This window comes from Monodon monoceros, unplaced genomic scaffold (assembly GCF_005190385.1).
Source record: "Monodon monoceros isolate NGI ecotype Baffin Bay Population unplaced genomic scaffold, NGI_Narwhal_1 Super_Scaffold_18, whole genome shotgun sequence".
Lineage (NCBI taxonomy): Eukaryota > Metazoa > Chordata > Mammalia > Artiodactyla > Monodontidae > Monodon > Monodon monoceros.
Window position 1 is genome coordinate 159,795,440 of NW_021703774.1, and position 21,263 is coordinate 159,816,702.

The following is a 21,263-nucleotide window of genomic DNA, read 5'->3' on the forward strand; positions in this document are numbered from 1 at the left end:
CCACCCCGCCCCAGCCCTTTATTGCACAGCTGTCAGAGGGCCCTTTCAGCATCCCACCTTTATCTGTCATTCCTCAGCTTTGGAAGGTGCCAGCAGACAACCAGGGGAACCCCCTGACCCTTTACCAAATCTGCTCCAAACCAGCAGGAGTCTCACCTCCCAAGACAGTCCATCATCCTTCGGGCTGCCTGCCCTCTCAACCCAACCCTCAGGGCCCTGCCTAGCTCTGGCTGGTCCTCATTTCCTGTCTCCTACGTCCTTAGAGCCCTACCTACGGGCTCTGCTTCCTGTCCCTTCAACACCCAGACCCATTTGTGCTCCCAGCTCCTCAGCTGCAGAATGCCTTCCCCACCCGTTGCAATCCCTGCAGGGCCTTGATGCTCTGCACTGCGGCTGGTCTCCAGGCAACACCCCCTGGCTAAGAGTTCCCAGGCCTGGTTAAAATTCTGACTCTGCCACATGGCCTGTGGCCTTGGATCAGTGACAATCTCTGTAAGCCTTACTCTCTCCATTTATGAAGCAGGGACAATGGCAGCCATCTCCTGGGACTGTCGTAAGGAGATTCCTTTCTCTTGCCTCCAGCGCCCACTCTCCCTTCTTGTCGGTCACAGCCCCACCCCACTTTCCCTCGTGTGCTCCAGTGGGGCCACCTTGCAGGGTGGTTCCGAATAGGGGCTCTGGAGCCTGGCTGCTGGGTTTCAACATGGCTCCACTCTTCCTACCCCTGTGACCTCGAGCAGGTCACGTCACTTCTCTGTGCTTTTTTTCATCTTAAAATGGGGATGAGAGCACCTACCTCATGGGACTGTGGCGAGGATAAATGATGTACTTTATCAGCACATGGTGAGCACTCAGTAACTTGGTGATTTTTATGGTACCTGTTTATGTCCCATCACCACACGGCTGCTTTAAAGTTCTGCTGGGTGAAAACAGGCCTTGAAGCTTTTCTGTCCATTTTGCTGTGGTGTCCTCCATACCAGAATTTAACCCCAACCCTTCGGTGGACCCATAGGCAGAACAGATTTTTGAAAATGGAATTGCTCTGAAGAGAGGAGGGGCCGCCTCTGTCATGCCCTGGAGAAGCTCCAGGCTTGGAAACCACAGCACCGCAGGGTCTGGGATGAGCTGACGGACACCTGACCCAGGGCCCTGAGGGCCGCAGCTAGAGCTGTCCCCGAGGCCATCCTCAGGGTGAGCACAAAGGGCTCTCAGGATTTGGAGACCAAATCCTTTGCTAGTTCGACTGAAGTGACACCTGGCATAGGGCGAGGTTAGGAGAGACTTCACCAAGGCAGTGGCTTTTAAGCTGGGCCTTGAGAAGGAAGGGCATGACTTCAACAGGTGGGAAGCAAAGGACCAGAAGTGGGTGGGTGTTGGAGAGCAGGTGCTGCCCTATCTCGGTAGAGAGTGGGATGCATGGAGAGTGAGAGTGTGGGGTCCCAAGGGCCATGGAGTAGAGGCACCACGGAGCAGGGCAGCGACCGGATCACTGGGGGTGAGCACGGGGAGCTTGGCAACGTGATCAGTGGATACGGTGGGGGCCGGGTCCAGGGCCCTGGTCTGTCAGCACTGACTCCCAATCCTACTGCCAAGTTCTTCCCAACAGGGAATATGGGAGGGGTTTCAATATTTGCCTGCCTCAAGGAGAAAGCTTTGGGATGGTGGACGAGGCGTGGAGAACTCGCAGCGCTCCTGCTCAGAGCAGGATACACCCAAGGGATGCTGGCTCCTGCAAGCTCCAGGCACAGGACGAGAACCCAACCATGTCCCTGGCAACCAGACCCCTTGCCGGGGGCAGAGGAACCCAAGTTCACCACGAAGATAGGAGCTGAAGGTAGCGCATGTCTTCAGTGAAACCAGGGACCACCGAAGGGAGAAATCAAGGACAAGCACGGTCTGGAGTTAAAACTCTTTATTGTCCTGCCCAGGGAGCCCCGCACAAAGGAATCCGTGGAGCAGGGGTGAGGGGGGCAGCACAGGCCTGTCCCACAACTTGAAGAGAAGGGGGAGCCGTGGGAGGTGGGAGGAGACAGCTCCCATTCAGCTCCCTGATGGCGCTGGATGCTCCGACGGCCCCCCGACATCTCGGACCCAAGGGGTGCTGTCACCAGTGCGAGGCCCGTACCCGGGGCCAAGGACAAGCTTTGTTACATCGCTCTGATCTGCAGGGGTCACTCTGGATACGTCAGTGTCACTCATCTCTCCAGCCTGGTTGGGGGAGCCCAGGCCCCAAACTGCAGGGGGGAGATGGGCCCAAGTGCTTGGAGGCCCTGGGAGAGCGGGAAGAGGGGGCTGCACGGGCTGGCGGCCGCCAGGAGCGGGGCACAAACTACCCCTAGTGCAGCTTCTGGCAGACATCTGGAGGGGGCCCGTCAGCCCTACTGGACCATTCTAGAGGCCCGTGGAGAAGGCCCCAGGGTGGCTGAGTTTATGCAGACTTCTTAGTGTACCTCCACCCTGGGACCAGAGTCCTGGCAGGAGAATGGGCTTCAAATCCAGCTCTGGTCCCTGTGCTGCCTTGTCTGGTGGGTCCAAATATCCTTCCCTCCCCCACCAGGCACTGGGCTGAGGCAGAGGGAGCCCAGCAGGCAGTGGCAGACACAGCTCTAGAGGGAAGCTAAGGCTTTTCCAACAGATGAACAAAGGGTGCCTCAAGGGTGGGAGTCACAAGCCCGGGAAGGAGGGGGCAGGGAGCTTCTGGGCGACCAGTGAGACACAAAATGCAAACACCGCCACCCCATGCTCACCCTCAGCCCTTACTCCACCCCACTTGGCCCAGGCCCCTGGGCCAAAACCAGCAGGCCCACCCCTGCCTTCCGGGGCGAGGAGGAAGAATCTGGAACGACAGGTGATAGCGGCTGCCTCCTCAGGAGCCTGGTGGGCCCAGGGCCACGGGGCGGCCATCACCGCAGGTTAAAGGCCAGGCTGACGCTTACGATGACGCCCAGGAGGAGGACAAAGGGCAGCCAGGTCTTCACGAAGGCGCCGATGCTGATGGAGAGAGAGGGGAGCATGGGAGGGAAGGGGCCAGTGAGTGGGCGTGGGGTCCGGCACACTGTCCTCCCACAAACCCAGACGGGGCCGCTCCCCCCAAGGAAGCTCCTGGAACTACCCCCCTCACCCCCAAACTCAGTCAACTAAGGGACTGGGTTAGGCCTGGTGCCCGCTGTGGAGGAGCACCAGCTACGGTCCTGGGCAGGGGCTGTTCCAGGCTCCTGGTGGAGATGTGACACCTTGCTGGGTGGGTACAGGAGACACGTCCACCCTCTGGGCCTTCCTGACTCCATCCACGATCACCCCTGTGTCTGGGGAGAGGTCGCCAGCGAGAGGACCCAGAAGTCTTCAGTCTGGGTGGGGAAGCCAGGAGTGCCCTCTGCTCACAGTGCAGTGGGCGGGGAGGAGTCGGTGAGAGTTAGCACGGGGCTATGGCTCAGCCCGCTTCAACCCCGCCTCTGCCTCAGTCTCTGTGTGACCACAGATAAGGTCTTCCCAGGAGACCTCTAAAAGCCTTTGGACCAAAAAAGACCCTGAAAATCTCCTTTTCAGAAGCTCTTAATGATGAGCACAGCTGGAAGAAAGCCTGGAGAGGCAGCTGGGTTAGCCCAGGTGTGTGCTGGCTCCCCGGTGGGAGGGTCACTCCACCTCTCTGAGCTCCCTTTATCTGTGAATTGGGACCAAGGCCTTTGACCTCGTAAGTCATGAGGCGGGGACTTTAAAGGTCCTCCCAGGCCACCACTGGGGCCCACCCGCCCAGAACCCTGCCTCTGACGAGGGATGCTGGGAGGGGACCCTATGGGGTCACCCATCCTCTTCTGAGGGTCCACCTGCTCACTGGACCTGAGCACAGGGCTCTGTACACACGCAGCATCCCTGAGGAGCCAGAATCATTATCTCCATTTTACCAGGGACAGTTGCAGCTCAGAGAGGCCAACGCAGCTACCCAAGATCTCACAGTGAGCAAGGGGCAGAGCTGGGCTTCAGACAGCACCGCCCTCTCCACCAGGAGCTCAGCTACAAGGGACAGAGCTGGGCTTCAGACAGCACCGCCCTCTCCACCAGGAGCTCAGCTACAAGGGACAGAGCTGGGCTTCAGACAGCACTGCCCTCTCCACCAGGAGCTCAGCTACAAGGGACAGAGCTGGGCTTCAGACAGCACCGCCCTCTCCACCAGGAGCTCAGCTAGTTGTTTTCCTGCTTTGTCCCTGCTGGCTGAAGGACCCCAGAAATGGCCCCGTTGGGATCCGTGGGAGAGCGGCCCCGGGGAGGGTGGCGGCGGCCAGGGGGACAGGCAGCGCACCTGACGTACTTCCCATACAGCAGGCAGAAGAAGCAGAGAGTCACCATGTTCCAGTTGGTGCTGTTGTTGTAGCGCATCAGGTTCAGGGCCAAGGCCACATGTGAGTGGCAGTTGTCACAGCAGAGACTGTGCTGGAGATGCAGGATGGGCTGGGTCAGGATGGGCTGCGGGGAAACCTCCCACCCTCGTTCCCGCCCTCAGGAGCAGCCCACCTACCATGCGGTGCTTGTACTCCTCAGAAGCGTCGTGCACAGCCGTGTCCCACGCATTGGGCCCGCTAGCATATACCTGAGCAGGGTCCAGCTTCCAGTACCTGAGGGGGGAGAAGGGGTTCTGGGCACTGGCTCAGCTCCACCAATGTCCCCTGACGCCTGCTCTGTGCAGGGCCCTGAGCCGGGTGCTGAGGCTACAGGGGTGAGCCAGGTCCAGGGAAAGGGCCACACAGCGACAACTGGAACAGTGTGACATGCCCACCGCCATGTGGATCCTGGGGAGGATATGAACTCACTCAGTGGGGACGTGAGGGGCTTCCTGGGGGTGACACATGAGTCCAGTGTGAAGGAGGAAGGATTAGCCAGGCGTAGAATGGGGAGTGAATATTCTAGGGAGAGGGAACAGTTTGAACAGAGAAAGAGGCACAGAACTGTGCAGTGTGTACCAGAAATTAAGAAACTGGGCACTGCTGGGGGATTCAGAGGGGAGAACGGGGTGAGGGATTTTGGAAGGTGAGGCTGGAGATGCAGTGGGGTCACGTTCTGGGGGACTTGAAGGTCATCCTGAGGAGTTCATCCGTCAGAAAGCATTCTCCCCATCTCCCCACATGGGAGACTAGGGTGAATGGGAGAATAGCTGGTGGAGCTAAAGTCTGTGAACCTCAAGCCGGGTGACACCCCAAAGGGTCTGGGCCAGGGGGCACTGGGAGGTCAGAGCGCCCTCTGGCTGCTATGTGGGGAATGGCTTGACAGAGGAGCCTACAGACTGGACCAGTGAGAAACCACCGTGGCCGGGACTTCAGCTGCTCAGGGGTTCCTGCCTGGAAACGGGTGTCCTTACAACTCTCGCTGAGGAGCAGCCTTGCAGCAGACACCCAGACCAGAGGCCCCTGGCGCACATCTCCACCTGCCTGAGGGAGTCAGCAGGGTTTGGAGAGCCCGGCTCCAGGCCGCCTATGCTGTGTGGGACACCAGCTCCTCCTTGGGCTCCACCCTCCTGGATGCTGCCTTGGGCAACAGAGCATCTGATGCTGTTCTGAGCAGACTGAAGACTGAGGCACTGTCACCACAACTGAGGTGGGCCCCCAAGACAGAAAAAATGAAGTCCCCAAATCCCATGCAAACCAGCAATAGCTCCAGGAGAGACTAAACTGCCTTTATTCTCTCCAACCAGAACTTTCCAACAGAGTTCCAAACCATGCCTCCCTCACACCTTAAATGGTGTGTTTGTTCCTTGAGGGGCAGGAGAAAGAGTCCAGGTTTTGCAGTGAGACAGACCTGCATGTGAGTCCCAGCTCTGCCACTTCCTGTGTGATCTTGACCAAGTCCCTTCCTTATCTTCACCTTTCCGAAGGAAGGAGCTGAAAACACGACCTTGCAGGGCTGAGGCAAGGCCTAGATGGCCTGTGGATAAAGGACCCAGCCAGGGACTGGAGCAGGAGATGTGTGGTACAAGGTCAGATGCTCTGATAGACCCTGGCTGCCCCCCTTCACCCCATCCTCAGGCTGCTGGCTCCTGCTGTGCCCCAGAAGGCCTGGCCTGCTGCTCCAGGTAGGAGGCACCTGGCTCTAGGGCCAATCACACGGATGTTCATCACTTACTTGGCAGGCTTCCCGAAGGCCATGTTGTCTTCCTGTTGAGGGACAAGAGCAGAGGTCAGTGGGGAGCCCGCATCCAGCCCAGCAGACAGACCTGGGTTGGTGGTGGAAGTGTCGTGACTTAGAAGGAGGTAAGGTGGGTGGGCAGAAGTGGAGCCCAGGCCCTGCTCTGGGGTTGGCGGGATGTCTGAAGGGCCAGCAGCAGCTCTTCTGTGTGAAGAAGGCAGTGTGGCAGGAGTGCACAGAGCACTGCACCCGGAGACCAAAGACTTGGGGTACAGCCATGACTGCCTCTCTCTGTGGCTGCCAAGTAATTCTCTCACCCTCTCTGGGCCTTGTTTTCTCCAGGTTCTCTGGTCAATCTCTGGTCTTTGTCCACAGGGGAGTGGTCTCCTTCGTGGTGTGAATGAGGACAACCTCTGACCTCCTGACCCGACAGTGGTGGCCCACACAGAATCTGGCAGTGTGACTGCAGTCAAAGCAGGATGTGGGGTGGGTTGGGGTGAGTGGGGTAGACACAGCGGTTGGGCCTCAAGAGGCCTGCTACGAGGGGGATGTTTTAGCCAAGTCCTAGACCTGCCACACAAGATGTGGGGTACAGGAGTTACAAAGGGACAGATTCTGGGTTCAGAATCTGCTGACAGAGCTGGTCAAAGATGAATTATCATACACGTATATGACAGTGAAAGTAATGGGTATGAAAGACCTTTGTGGTGTTAAGATGATCATGACAAATATGAACATAAGCAGGTTGGTGCCACCACACCCATTCATCCCAGCCTCTGATGGAGAGGAAGCTGCAACCTCGAAATAGGCAGGATGCTGCCTGCTCATCTGGAGCAAGGCTACTGCCCTATCTCGGGCACATCCCCAGGGAACAGACCTGAGAACACAGCTGGTTCATTCTAGAAGGTCCGCCCCCTCTTCTCCATGGCCACACTCAGGGAACCACGTCAGCCTCCCCTGTGCCCCCGCCTTGTGACTCCCACCTTCTGAAGGTCCAGACACTTGGTTCCTGGACCAAGGAACCAGGATGGTCTGACTCTCCACTCTTGCCTCTAACCCTACCCATGTCTTGGTACCCCCGGGGTGGGCAAAGGGCTGGGTCAGTTACTTAAGAATCCTGGCCACACTGCCCTCCTGGCCTGTCCTGGAGGCAAGAGAAAGGGGAAAGGGGTCAAACACTGGTGAGAAGCAGAGGGCCGGACCAGGACTGCATGGCATCTGCATTCTCCTGCATATTGGGGAGACAGGAAGGCTGCCTGTGGGCAAGATAGGCTAGCTTTCCAATTGAGCCCTGGAACCCTCCGGAGGGGGGCAGAATGGGGACTCACCGACACAAAGTAGGGGCCAGCAAAGTCCCGAATGACTCCTGTGGATGTGCAGATGCCCATGTGGCCAATGATGGGGAAAAACCACCTGTGAAAAAAAGGACAGGGAAAGGGCAGAGTTTGTGGGTGTCTTTCAGCTGGTCAGACAGATGCTGGGAACACTCCATCCAGAGTGACAGCATATGAATATAACGTTGTGTGGTAAGTGTCCATTAGGGTGGCGGCAGCAGGAGGGGAAGTACAGAAGTGGGGCAAGTGCAAGTGAATAGCAGAGCCGGGAATCGGCGCAGCCCACAGAACAGCTAAACTCAAAGGACGGCAACACTGAGTGTGGTGAGGAGGCGGAGCAACTGGAACTCTCTTCTCACTGCTGCTGGGAGAGTTTCCATAGCTTTCGAAAACTGGTACCACACCCTCTACCTCAGCAATTCCACTTCAGAGTATACACCCAACAGAAACAAATGCTTGTGTCCGCCAAAGCCGTGGACAAGAATGTTCACAGCACCTTTATTAAAAAATAGCTGGAAACAACAGTTGTCAAAATTCACTGAACCGCACACTTAAAATGTATGCACTTTATTGTATGTGAATTATATCTCAATAAAGTTGATTAAAAAAACCTAGAAATAATCCAAATGTCCAACAATAGTAAAATGGGTAAGTAAATTGGGGTATAGTCATACAGTGAAATAGTAGGTAACAATGAAAAATAATAAACTGCTACGCACAACATGGATTCTCACATATACGAGGCAGAGTAAAAGAAAACTTACACAAGAGTGCATGCATATTATTCTGTTTATGTGAAGTTCAAGAAAAGGCAAAACTATTCTATTGTGCTGGAGGGCAGAAGAGGGGTTATTTCTGTGGCAGAACTGACTGGCACAAGGGAGCCCAATGGATACTGGAAACATCCTCTCTCTTGACCTGGGTGACATGAGTGCACACACATGCAAAATTCATTGAGCCGTATACTTAAGATTTTTACACTTTATGGTACATGTTATACCTCAATTAAAAAGTTTTTTAGGGCTTTCCCGGTGGCGCAGTGGTTGAGAGTCCACCTGCCGATGCAGGGGACACGGGTTCGTGCCCCGGTCCGGGAAGATCCCACATGCCGCGGAGCGGCTGGGCCCGTGAGCCATGGCCGCTGAGCCTGCGCGTCCGGAGCCCGTGCTCCGCAACGGGAGAGGCCACAACAGTGAGAGGCCCACGTACCGCAAAAAAAAAAAAAAAAGCCTTAAAAAGTTTTTTAAAAAGTGTTGGGGGGCACTTAAACCAGCGTGTGTGTGGTGTGTGTGTGTGTGTGTGTGTGTGTGAGGAAATGATGAAGAAACAATGTGTGCAAGGGTAGAGATCAGGACAAAAGCATGATGCATTCCAGGAACTGAAAGTTTGATTTGTTTTTAATTCTAATTTTTATTTTTATTGGCTGTGTTCAGTCGTTGTTGCTGCACGCGGGCTTTCTCTAGTTTTGGCGAGCGGGGACTACCTTTTCGTTGTGGTGTGCGGGCTTCTCATCGTGGTGGCTTCTCTTGTTGAGGAGCATTGGCTCTAGGCACACGGGCTTCAGTAGTTGCGGCACGCAGGCTCAGTAGTTGTGGCTCACGGGCCTTGGAGTGCAGGCTCAGTAGTTGTGGCGCACAGGCTTCAGTTGCTCCGTGGCATGTGGGATCTTCCTGGACCAGGGATAGAACCCGTGTCCCCTGCACTGGCAGGTGGATTCTTAACCACTGCGCCAACAGGGAAGTCGAAAGTTTGAATTTTTAAAAGCCATTGGCATTTAGAAAAACCCAAATCTCAGTTGGACCCTGATATGCAAAACACATAGGAACTCCGGATCTGTCTGTAGTCTGAGAACCATGGCTCTACAGGAACTAGGTGCTGGAGAGACTGATCCAGTTTAAGGACTCACAGGGAAAAAAAGAAAAAAGGACTCCCAGGGCCAGCAGCCACGTGCTGATTTGAAGGCTGCCTGCTGGGAGGTGGAGGCAAAAGCCACAGAGATATAGCCCAAAGAAACAATTACATGGGGCTGGGGCAGAGTCAGCAAAGACTTCACACAGGAGGTAACTTTTAACCTTGACCTGTGAAAGCACAGGATGTTGACAGGCAGAAAGCAAAACTCCGAGGCAGCAAAGTGCTGCGTGTGCCTGGAGAATGGGAGGGAGACAGGAGTTCAGAGGCTGTTCTGGAATACTGGCAAGAGAAGATGGTGATCCTGACCAGAGTACTGGTCAGGTGAGAAGCAGATGGCTTGAGAAGATCTTTAAAAGGAAGACTGGGCAGTTTTATGACGATAGGATAGAGCTCTTCCAGGTCTGCAGCTTGAGCACCTGGAAGGATGGTGGGGCCAGAGTGGTCTTTTTGCTTTTGGCTGTGCCGCATGGCTTGCGGGATCTGTTCCCGGACCAGGGATTGAAGCCGGGCCCCCGGCAGCGTAAGCGCCGAGTCCCAACCTTACTGGATGGCCAGGGAATTCCCCAGACTGGTCTTTTAAGAACATGATCCAGATTCTGTCATTCCCTTGCTTTAACATCCATTACGGGCTTCCTATTACACTTATACTCCAAACTCCTTCCAACAGTCTGGCCCTACTTATTCCTTGAAGTCACCTCACTCTTCTCTCTAGCTACACTGCCCAATTCTGGTTCGTCAGACACACCAAATCCTCCCACCTCAATGGTTTTTTTTTACATTTGCCTTCGTCCCAGACACTCTTCTAGAGCTTCACATAGCTGGCTGCTTCTCATCATTTAGGCCTCAGCTCAACGGTCAACTTTGGAGGTTTCCCTTGACAGTGCCTTCTAGAGTAGCCACACACAACCCCAGGCACCCCAGATCCCATGACTCTGCTTTAATTTCGTCAGAGTATCTACTGTTATCTGCAATCATCTTGTTTACTTATATGGTTACTGTCTTTCCCCTCTAGTATGTAAACTCTGAGAGAGCAGGGATTTTCTCTTATTGATTAGAGTAGCCCCCAGGGCAGTGCCTGACACATACCTGCAGCTAAGCAGTCACTGACTAAATGATGCATGAATGAATATCATGCATTTAAGAGTGGAGTCAGGCTCTGAGGTCAGACCTGGGTTGAGTCTTGACTGTTTTGGGCAAGCACTCACTCCCATCTGTCAGTGAGAGGTGAACAACGATGATGATGACCTCAATGGGGGGCGACTGTGAGGATCAAACAGGATATGCCTGCAAAATGCTTATGACACTTCCCTGCACTTGGTAGTTGCCCAATGTTGTTATCATGAGGTGTACAATAAGTACCTGCTATCTGATTGGCTGGACTGGCTGGTGTACAATAAGTTGCTTTAGACTCATAGTGGCCACAGGATGGACACTCAAAACTATGGGAAAGTAGCTCCTCTGGCTTCTCAGGCCCTAATCTCAAGACCCATCTCCCCCTCCCACCCTCAATTCCTTTCATCTGGTTGGGGAGAAGGTCTGGGTTTGACCAATACTCCACATACCACGGCTTCCCCGGAAGTAGAATAAAGGCTGGAGGCAACAGAAGTCTGCGCCTGGGGAAGCCCCAGAGAAGAAACTCTCGAAGTATTTGTCAGTCTGGAAGCTCCATGAAGGCAGGCTCCAAAGCTGCTTTGTGGACTACTGTCTACTCAGACCTAGTACATAATAGGTCCTCAAGAACTATTTATTGAATGAATGAGTTATTGACTCTGGAGCTCTACCTGGTATAGGTAGACTATTTCAGTGGAAGAAGCCCTATGCTGGCTTCTAAGCCTTTATTTCCTCATCTATAAAATGAGGATGACAGTACCTATTTTCATTACACTGATAAAAGGACTGAATGAGACAGTGAATATAAAATGTTTAGAACAGAGCCCGGAACAGAGTAAGTATCCAATCTTTGCTGTTTTTAGTAGTAGCAATAGCTGTTATCTGGCTTTTCATGCAGAATTATCAACACTTCTGAGGGGACAGACAGATCTCTGGATTCAGTTTCCTCCTCTCCGATCCACCCCCACCACCTCCAAAATGAATGACAGTTCCTTGTGCCACATTTATTCCTAGCTCTGCATTCTAGGTCAGCAATCACCACAATGTACTACAATGGTGAGTTCACCTGTCTCTCTCTCTCCTGCTGGAAGGCGAGTCCTTTGATGGGAACATGAGCCTTCTGATGGGGCAGTAGGCCTTATTCATCTTATGAACACCTGTAAGTAGATCTGAATAGAAATGGGGTGTGTGCTGCTTCTGGCCCAGATGACTGGGGATCGTGGTGCCTCCACTCAATGTTGCTACCAGCTCTCCAAAGAGCAGAGGACTCCACAAACGTGTTTTTGAGAACAGGGAAAAACCAAAGAGATCTTGGGATAACAAGACAGGCTTTATCAAAACCAATACATTCCCTCCCAGTTATTCTCACATTAACATTTTACTTTCTTCATAGCACGATTCACTATCAGTTCTTTTATTAGTTTACTTGTTTACTGTCTATCTCCTTCCACCATGACTTAAACTCTGTGCGAACAAGGATCATACCTGCTTTACTCACCACTGTATGTTCTTATCACCTAGAACTACTCTAGGCACATAGGAGTCACTTAGCAGGTGTGTTAAAAAGAATACTGAGGGACTCCCCTGGTGGCGCAGTGGTTAAGAATCCGCCTGCCAATGCAGGGGACACGGGTTTGAGCCCTGGTCTGGGAAGATCCCACATGCTGTGGAGCAACTAAGCCCGTGTGCCACAACTACGGAGCCTGCGCTCTAGAGCCCGCGAGCCACAACTACTGAAGCCTGTGCACCTAGAGCCCGTGCTCCGCAACAAGAGAAGCCATTGCAGTGAGAAGCCCGTGCACCACAACGAAGACCCAACACAGCTAAAAATAAATAAATAAATTTATTAAAAAAAAAAAAATACTGAATTAATCAATGAAAACACTTTCTTAAAATTTTTATTTTGAAAGGACTCAGACTTGGGTGTTCTTTTTTTAAATTATACATTTATTTACTTACTTATTTGTTTATTTTTGGCCGTGTCGGGTCTTCGTTGCTGCGCACAGGCTTTCTTTAGTTGCGGTGAGTGGGGGCTACTCTTTGTTTGCAGTGATGTCTCTTTGTTGCAGAGTCTGGGCTCAAGGCATGTGAGCTCAGTAGCTAGGTTCCCGGCTCTAGAGCACAGGTTCAGTAGTTGTGGCGCACGGGCTTAGTTGCTCCACGGCATGTGGGATCTTCCCGGACCAGGGATCGAACCCGTGTCCCCTGCATCGGCAGGCAGATTCTTAACCACTGTGCCACCACTGCGCCACCAGGGAAGTCCAAGACTTGGGTGTTCTTAAACAAATGCATAAGCATTTGAAAACAGAACAACTTAAGTATTTTAACATAATACAAGAATTAAGCTCATTTTAGGATCAGCAACATATAAGGACAAAAATGATCCCTTCTCCACACCACTTGGCTGTTTTTGATACAGGGAACAAATCTATTCGTCAGGTGAGAGGGGACAGGATGTAGTCGAACGAGAGCAAGTTATGGAGTCAGAAAACGGAGTTTGGGATGCTTTTGCTTACTGTCATGTGAACATGATCAAGACATTTAATGGTACAAATTCATCATCCGAGAATATAATTCCTGCCTTAGAAAGTGGTTGTGGAATTCAGAGGAAATGGGTGTGAAAGAGCTTGGCCAACTGTCCAGCACTGTGAGGAGTGGTTATTATCAGCTGTCAAGGCTGAAGCACGAGGGCAAACCAGCTCCCTACTCCCCCCTCCTCGTCCCCAAGCTCCTTGCTAAAAGGCGCCAGCAGTTTTGGAGCACCTGCTTACTCTTCTGACAAAGGCTGATGCCATAGAAAGAACCCTGGTCTGGAAGGCAGACAGCCTGGGACCTAAATGCGCTTTGCAACTGAGATGGTGTGTGATCTTCAGCCTCATCTGTGAGACAAAGGACTGGACTCCCAGATCTCTGGGGGCCCTTCCAATGACGACATCCCAGGAGTTGGTGTGGTCCCAATCAAACTCCCACTCTTGCCTCCAGACCCAGCAGGATGTCTTGCGTATAGGAAGTGACCAGCAATCATTTGTTTAACGAATGAATAAGCCAGTGAGTGAATGAAGATGTCTCTCTCACACCCAGTTAGGGGCCCCTTTTCTGTACGCCCACAGGTCCTTAGCTTCCCAGCCTCAGTACCTTTCCGCGGTCAACAACTGTCTTTCTCTCAGATCAGACCAGGTGTAATGAGGGAGGGGAGCTTGTCCCATTCACCAGCAGAGCTCGCACCGCGCGGGTGGCGGGGTACTGGTGAACCCCGGACCCGTGGGAAGGGTTTGCTGTGTGTCGGGGCAGGAGGCTGGCCCCGGGCCGCCGGAGGACGCCACGCGGGCCCGGCTCTCCCAGTCCCCGCGCGGACGCCGGAGGAGACTCACGTGAGCACCGGTATGGGAGTCCACACCACGCAGTAAGGGAAGCGGTTCCGCTCCACGTCCATGACGCCGCCGCCAGCACAGCTAAATTGCTTCTTGTCCGTCTCGGCCGCCGTCGGCGCCTCCACTTCCGCCATCCCGGGCGGGGGTGGCAGCGGCGGCGGCAACAGGAGTGGCGAACTCCCTTCCGCTTCCGCCATGCTGCGCGCGCCCCGCTCCGGCCTGCCCCTGATGCAGCGCCGGTCGCTCGGTGGCGTCACTTCCGGAAGGTGGGGTCCGCCAGGCTTGGCCTTCCCGCCGGGAATAGGAGCCGCGTCCTTCTTGGCCCGGCCCACCTCCTTCTGCGCCCGCCAGCCTCGGGGGTTCGCGCTAGCACTGAACCGCAGCGAAAGGGATGCCCTCAGGCAGCGCGCAGTCTAGCGCGGGAGACTGACCTAGAACTCTGTAATTCAGTACGCTGAGGGCTCCTAAGAGGTGTGGTACAGTCTCCACTTACTGAGCGCGACTTAGGTGCCACGCACTTGACTTGACATACATTGTTTTAATCCCCATAAACCGCTTAGACGTGCGAATTTAGGTATTTCCCTCAAGTTACAAGTGAGAAACTGAGGCTTAAGAGGTGAGGTAAATGGCCACGACTCAAACCCAAGTCTCTCTCCCTTTTTCATTCTGTGGTCTCTTGCGAGGTAGTGGTAGCGTAAAGGAAGGATAGACTAAAACAATGTGTGGCGTGTGTGCAGAAATAGGGGAAACTTGCCTGAAGATACTTGAGCTGAGCCTTGATGTTTGCCAGGTGGCTCGGGGATGGGGCTGGAGGGATGCGTGCAGCCGTGCAAAGAAAGAAAGGCCTTGCAGAGCAGTGTGCAGAAGTGTGAATATCACCATGGCTGGAGTAAATCACAAACCTTAGATGTGATCCGATCCCTTCATTGTACAAATGGGAAAACTGAGGCTCAGGGAAGTTAAAGTAATTGTCTGAGATCACACACTATAAAGAAGCCAGGCTCAAATCTTGGATTCTTTGGGCTTTTTTACGGATGCCAAGATAGACAAAGAAAATGGAATCTGCTGGTGTGGGAAGGGAAAATGGGGGGACAAAGAAGGAAGGCAGCAGCTAAAAATCATGCTAGTGGGAGGTATGGATAAATCCGCTGAGGAAGGTGGGAGATATGCCTTTTGGGGAAGGTTTTTCTTCCATTGAATTACCCTCCCTCAACACTGATCTATAGAAAGCCTGCTCTTCTGTTTTTAGAACCTAATATTTTAATGCATTTTGGAGGGGTATGTCTATCTCTGTTATGGAACTCTAAGTTCCTTAATTTCAGTAGCTAGCACTGTTCCTAGTGCAGAGCAGATGCCCACTAGATGTTTACTGATTTACAGAACGACTGGATGTTTTATAAAGGCCTCACAGATATCACAGCTGAAAATGATTCTAACCCACTCAAAATTCTTTGAGTATGTTTATGCCTCTCCTGTGACCCATGTGTGTGATCCTTGATGGGCAACAACCAGCATCTGGCACATGTATGGAATAGATTAAGTGTGCAGTGCCTGTTTGTTGAATGAATAAATCACATCTTGATTCAATCACTATAGCTGTCCCATCTCTTCTGGAGGGTCTCCGAGGAAGGTCTATACCTTAGACATTCCTCTGCCATCACTGTCAACCCATAATTCTAGCAGAGGGCTGGTGGGTGCCCTTTAAACATTTATTGTTTGTAGGGATGAATACACAACCAAAGTCAGTCTTTCTTAGGGCCTGCCACAAATTTGGTTGTACTAACACAAGTACCACATTTAATCTGACAACCTTCAGTGGTTTCCCATTGTACTTTGGATAAAACACAAATATACCATGCTTACAAGGCCCTGCATCATGCCCTTTTTTTTTTAATTGTTCACTGTCCTACAGCCTCTTTTCAGTTCCTCTCATGTGCCATGCTCTTGTATACCCCATGGACGTGGCACACACTGTTCCCTTCTGCCTGAAATGCCCTTTCTCCCTCCAAAACTGGGTAACGTTCATTCATCCTTCAAGTAGCAGATTAAATGTCACTTTCTCAGAGAGCTCTTCCTTGGCTTCCCTATCTAAATTGGAAAGCTCCTGTGAATCTCCCCCTGGAATACCTTGTTCTTTTCCTTTGTAGCACATTTGTGGCTGTGTATTGTTGTACTCCCCTACTAGGCTGGAAACTCCTTGAGGGCAGACACTGTGTTTGTCTTGTTCACTTTTGTAAACCCAATGCCTAGTAGTGTCTAGCACATAGCATTTGCTTAATATTTGCTAAACTGAATGAATGGCAAATAGTTATATGCTTGGTATGTATCATATGCTAGCTATAGACAGTCTGAGAGCAGGAACCTAGCTTGTCAGCTGCTACCTTGCAGTGCCCCAAGATTTTTAAGGGACCTATGGATGTTGGTAGGCACAGTGCTCAGTAGGGTCTGACCAGAGAGCCCTAGCTCCTTGGCCTAGGCAGCTGCAGAAGCAGGGGCATGAGGAGGGCCAGGTACCTGGAGGGAGAAACCAGCTCTTTCTCTGACTCCTCTGGAGCCTCTCTCCCAGGCTTGTTCCCCTTCGCAGCCCGTTCACAGGACCCCCTCCCACATGTACACGTCACCTAGGTTCTCTTACCCAATGTGAAAGCTTCCCTGGCCTGTGCCCTTGCCTCCTGTGCTGCTGCCACCCCTATCACCCACAGACAGATGGGAAATCTCCATCAAAGACTAACAGTCCCTTCCAGGCTCAGAGGATCACAGCAGGGTCCTGGAAGAAGCTCCTCTAACAGAGCTCAGGAAACGATTGATAGAGCTCATAGCCACCCCTCCCCCAACACACACCCCGACCTAAAATAGGAATGACCATCTGGATCCACTTATAGGACTGGCTGGGGGAGGGAAGGATGGCAGAGCTGGAAGCAGTCAAGCTGGGAAAGCTTCAAGGGTAAGATGCTGCTTGTTTGAAGGGTGAACTCAGGGCACGTCCTCTCTTGGTATGAGTCAGGACACCCCCTCAATTGGCCCCATGTAAAAGTCCCCAGGGCTCACACACTTCCTTCCACAGGCCATCTCACCCCTCATCCTGGCATTCAAGGCCCCCATGGTCTGGCCCCAACCCCCAACCTTCTTTTCCATCCTCATCTCTCTCTCTCCCTTGGGACTTGCTTGGATTTAACCTCACTGCCCTGTTTGCCCTTCAGAGAAAGAGCCCTGTGCTTCATACCTCATGTCTTTGCTCACACTGTTCCTTCAGTAGAGTTCCTTCCCCTACTCTCACCCTTCCCCTACTCTCTACACCACTTTCAGGGTTTCCAGCAAATCCTCCCTCTTTGCTCCCAGAGCACGAAGCCTGTTTCTGCCTATTGCATATTCATGTGGACTTGCATTAGCATTAGCTGTTTACATGTCTGTCTTCCCCAGGAGACAGCAAACTCCTTGAGAAGGGGACTGACTGGATCCATTGGACCTTGTAGTCAGAATGGCACCCGGTAGATAGGAAGTGCTCAGGGAATGGGACCAGAGCTATCTGATGACCATAGATGGGTCGCCTTAATGGCTCTGGTGAAGAATCACCTCAATCAGTAATCCAGGGAAGCAGGGCTGAGCCTGGGGCGATCACAGCGCAGGTTGGAGGAGCTGCTGGGTGTGACGCAGTGTGCATGTGTGTGTGTCCTCTCTTCTGCAGGCTTTCTGCTTCTGCTCCATTGGATTCCCCCCATTAAGCCCTAAACTGTCTTCCTGGATGGCTCCAAACCTTTCTGTGGTGGGGAGGGGACTGCTGGGGCCGATACAATGCAAGAAACCATTTGAGAACAGACCCTCTGACCCTTTAGACATCAGAGTTTTACAAAACGACTTTCTTCTCCATTCCATTTTATAGATGGGCAAACTTACCCAACAAATTAGAAAGCACAGCTAGGACCAGAATCTAAGTGTTCTGCACCCAGGTGGGCAGTAAAGCACGGTGGTTAAGCATATGAACTCCAGCCGGCAAGCCCAGTATTGACCCTTAGCTTTGTCAGTGGTTGTCAGACCTTAGGAAAGTAACCGAACCTGTCAGGGTATCAATTTCCTCATCCCTAAAATGGGAAACGAAGATTGCAAAGTTCTTGTAAAGTTTATTTGATAGGCTATAGCTGAACAGCTCCTGGCCCAATATGAACACTCAGTGTTGGCTGTTACAGCAATTCAAACCACTCATCACCATCACAGGGCTCTTAACCACTTAACCACTTTGATGCGCATCCTCTCACTGTGATTTGGGGCCTTCTTACGATGCAGTGAAGTAACCAGAGCAGGTATCATGGCACCCATTTTCCCAATGAGAAAAATGAGCCCAGGAAGGTTCAGGAACTTTCCCAAGATCTAAGCATAAATTAGATAGAGTTGGGGTTCTGCACCTTAACCCTGGGCTATCTCTGCTGGTGACCCCCTTTAGGGCCATTAAAGAGTGATGAGGACGAGACCTGAGATTCTGTAAATCATCATAAAAAAGGTGCAAACTGTGGCATCACTAGGACCAGGACCTATTTTATACATATATCAAGAAGTGGCTCGGGTGCAGGAGGCAGAACATGGCTGAACAACAGAGTGTCTCACGCCTGCCATCATGTCCATCAGACACAGAGCCTGGCACGCAGTGGGGCACTCCACGGCAGAATGTATGGGGCAAGGCTCAAGATTTCTAGTGAAATCTTACGTTCAGGGACCGTGTGCAACCCCCATATTTGCTACCCACATCTTCCAGATAATGTGGAGGCACCAGGAGGGCAGGGACTAATCTGTTGCATGCATTGTCATTAAGCCAGTGCTAGGCCAATAGGAACCCAAAAAATATCATGACATTAAATAAGATTCTTAAAGAACTGGACCAGGAATCAGAGATTAGAGATCCAGTCCTGGTTTTGCTTCTAATAACTTGGGTTTTAGGCAGTCCATTCCCTCTTCCTGCCCCTCTTTGGAACTCATTGTCCCTATTTGTAGTTCTCAGAGTATTCTGGGTGGTTCTGATGTATAGCCAGGGCTGGGATCCTCTGAGCTGATCTCTCATCACCTTTTAAGTTCTGCAAATGCATTTCAGCATGCTCCTTAGCACAGAGACCCGCAGCAGGCCCCTGGGGCCACAGGGCCACACCTGCCCACCACAAACACAGGGGTTGCAATTCTAATGTCTGTTTTGCTACACATTCACTACGCAGGCTTATCTCACCGAGCCCCAGGCTCCCTGTCAGCAGGGCTGAGTCACATGTGGAAACACACTAAAATGGAGCACCACAGATCTTTTTACTGTCTATAGTTTTGCTTTTCCTAGAATGTCATATAGTTGGAATCATGCGGTATGGCTTTCAGATTGGCTTCTTTCACTAAGCAATATGCACTTAAGTTTCCTCCATGGCTTTGTGGCTTGATTGCTCATTTCACTGAGTAATATTCCACTGTATGGCTGCACCCATTTGTTTATCCATTCACTTTTTGAAGGACTTCTTGGTTGCTTCGTTTTTGGCAATTATTCATAAAGCTGCTGTAAACATTCATGTACATGTCTGTGCATGGACATACATTTTCAACTCATTTGGGTAAATTCCAAGTACAGCAATTGCTGGATCCTATGATAAGACTATCTGTGTAAGAAACTGCCAGACTGTTACCATTTTGCATCCTCCCCAGCACTGAATGAGTTCCTGTTGCTTCACATCCTTGTCAGCATTTGGTATCGCCATCCTAATAGGTGTGGGGTGGTATCTCACTGTTGGTTTAATTTGTAATTCCCTAGCGACATAATGCTGGTCATCTTCCGTGTGCTTGTTAGTCACCTGTATGTCCTCTTTGGTGAGGTGACTATTCAGATCTTTTGCCCATTTTTTAATTGGGTTGCTTGTTTCATATTGTTGACTTGTAAGAATTCTTATATTTTCTCTCAGTCCTTGGCTTGTCTTTTTCATTCTCTTAACAGTGATTTCGTAGAGCAGAAGTTTTTGATGACGTCCAATTTATCAATTTTTTTTTCATGGGTTGTGCTTTTTATGTTGTATCTAAATACTCACTGCTGAACCCAAGGTCACCTAGATTTTCTCCGATGTTATCTTCTAGAAGTTTTATCGATTTGTGTTTTACATTTAGTTCTGTGATCCATTTTGAGTTAATTTTTGTGAATGGTGTAAAGTCAGTGTTTATATATATATATATATATATATATTTTTTTTTTTTTTTGCATGTAGATGTCCAGTTCTTCCAGCACTACTTTTTTTAAAAGACTTTCCTTTCTCCACTGAATTGATTCTGCTCTTCTGTCAGAGATCAGTTGACCATATTTGTGTGGATCTACTTCTGGGTTCTCTAATTCATTCCACTCATTTGTCTATTCCTTTGCTAATGACACCCTGTCTTGGTTATTGTAGCTTTATGATAAGTCTTGAGGTTGGGTAGGGTCAATCCTCTGACATTGTTCTTTCTCTTTGTTATTTGTGTTGGTTATTCTGGGTCTTTGTCTCTCCATATAAACGTTAGAATCAGTCTGTTGATAGTCACAAAATAATTTGCTGGCATTTTGATTGAGATTTCATTGAAGCTATGGACCAAGTTGGGAAGAAATGACATCTAATAGTATTGAGTCTTCCTATTTATGAGCATGGAATATCTCTTCACTTATTCTGATTTCCCTTGATTTTTCTCATCATAATTTTATAGTTTTCTTCATAAATATCTTGTACATATTTTGCTAGGTTTATTCCTAAGTACTCAGTACCTTTTTTCTTCTTCCCTTTTGTTTGTGTGTGTGTGTGTGTGTGCTGGTGAGGGCTGAATAGGTAGAGCACAGGGGATTTTTAGGGCAGTGCAACTATTTTTTGACAATGTGGGTACAGGACATTATGCGTGTGTCAAAACCCATACAACTGTACAATACAAAGAATGAACCCTGGTGTAAACTATGGACTTTAGTTAATAATAATGTATCAATATCAGTTCATTAATTGTAACAAATGTACCACACTAATGCAAGATGTTAATAATAGGAGAAACTAAGCCAGGGAGGGAGGGGTATATGGGACTCCCTGTACTATCTTTTCAATATTCTGTAAGCCTAAAACTGCTCTTAAAAAAAAAATAGTCTATTAATAAAAAAGTACCAATTCCAGGGCTTCCCTGGTGGCGCAGTGGTTGAGAGTCCGCCTGCCGATGCAGGGGACACGGGTTCGTGCCCCAGTCTGGGAAGATCCCACATGCCGCGGAGCGGCTGGGCCCGTGAGCCATGGCCGCTGAGCTTGCGCGTCTGGAGCCTGTGCTCTGCAATGGGAGAGGCCACAACGGTGAGAGGCCCGTGTACCGAGAAAAAAAAAAGTACCAATTCCAAATGGAATGGAGCCCCTCGTAAAGTCTTCCAATGGCTCCTCCTTGCTTACAGGATCAAGCCTACACTCCCTCA

General features: G+C 51.0%; 1 protein-coding gene across 2 annotated transcripts; it reads right to left on the minus strand.

Annotated features, from left to right (window-relative positions):
* Nucleotides 1-1,902: 1,902 nt before the first annotated feature.
* Nucleotides 1,903-14,060, minus strand: TMEM222 (transmembrane protein 222). Of its 2 annotated transcripts, none has more exons than XM_029230916.1 (6): nt 13,841-14,060; nt 7,443-7,527; nt 6,112-6,143; nt 4,514-4,610; nt 4,298-4,428; nt 1,903-2,991 (listed from the first exon to the last, which is right to left on the minus strand). In XM_029230916.1, exons 1-6 carry the CDS (start codon nt 14,035-14,037, stop codon nt 2,904-2,906), a joined length of 630 nt encoding a protein of 209 aa, XP_029086749.1. In that variant the 5' UTR covers nt 14,038-14,060; the 3' UTR covers nt 1,903-2,903. The 2 variants fall into 2 exon arrangements, with proteins under 2 accessions (XP_029086749.1, XP_029086750.1); XM_029230917.1 differs by having other exon boundaries at nt 4,307-4,428; nt 13,841-14,053.
* Nucleotides 14,061-21,263: the final 7,203 nt, after the last annotated feature.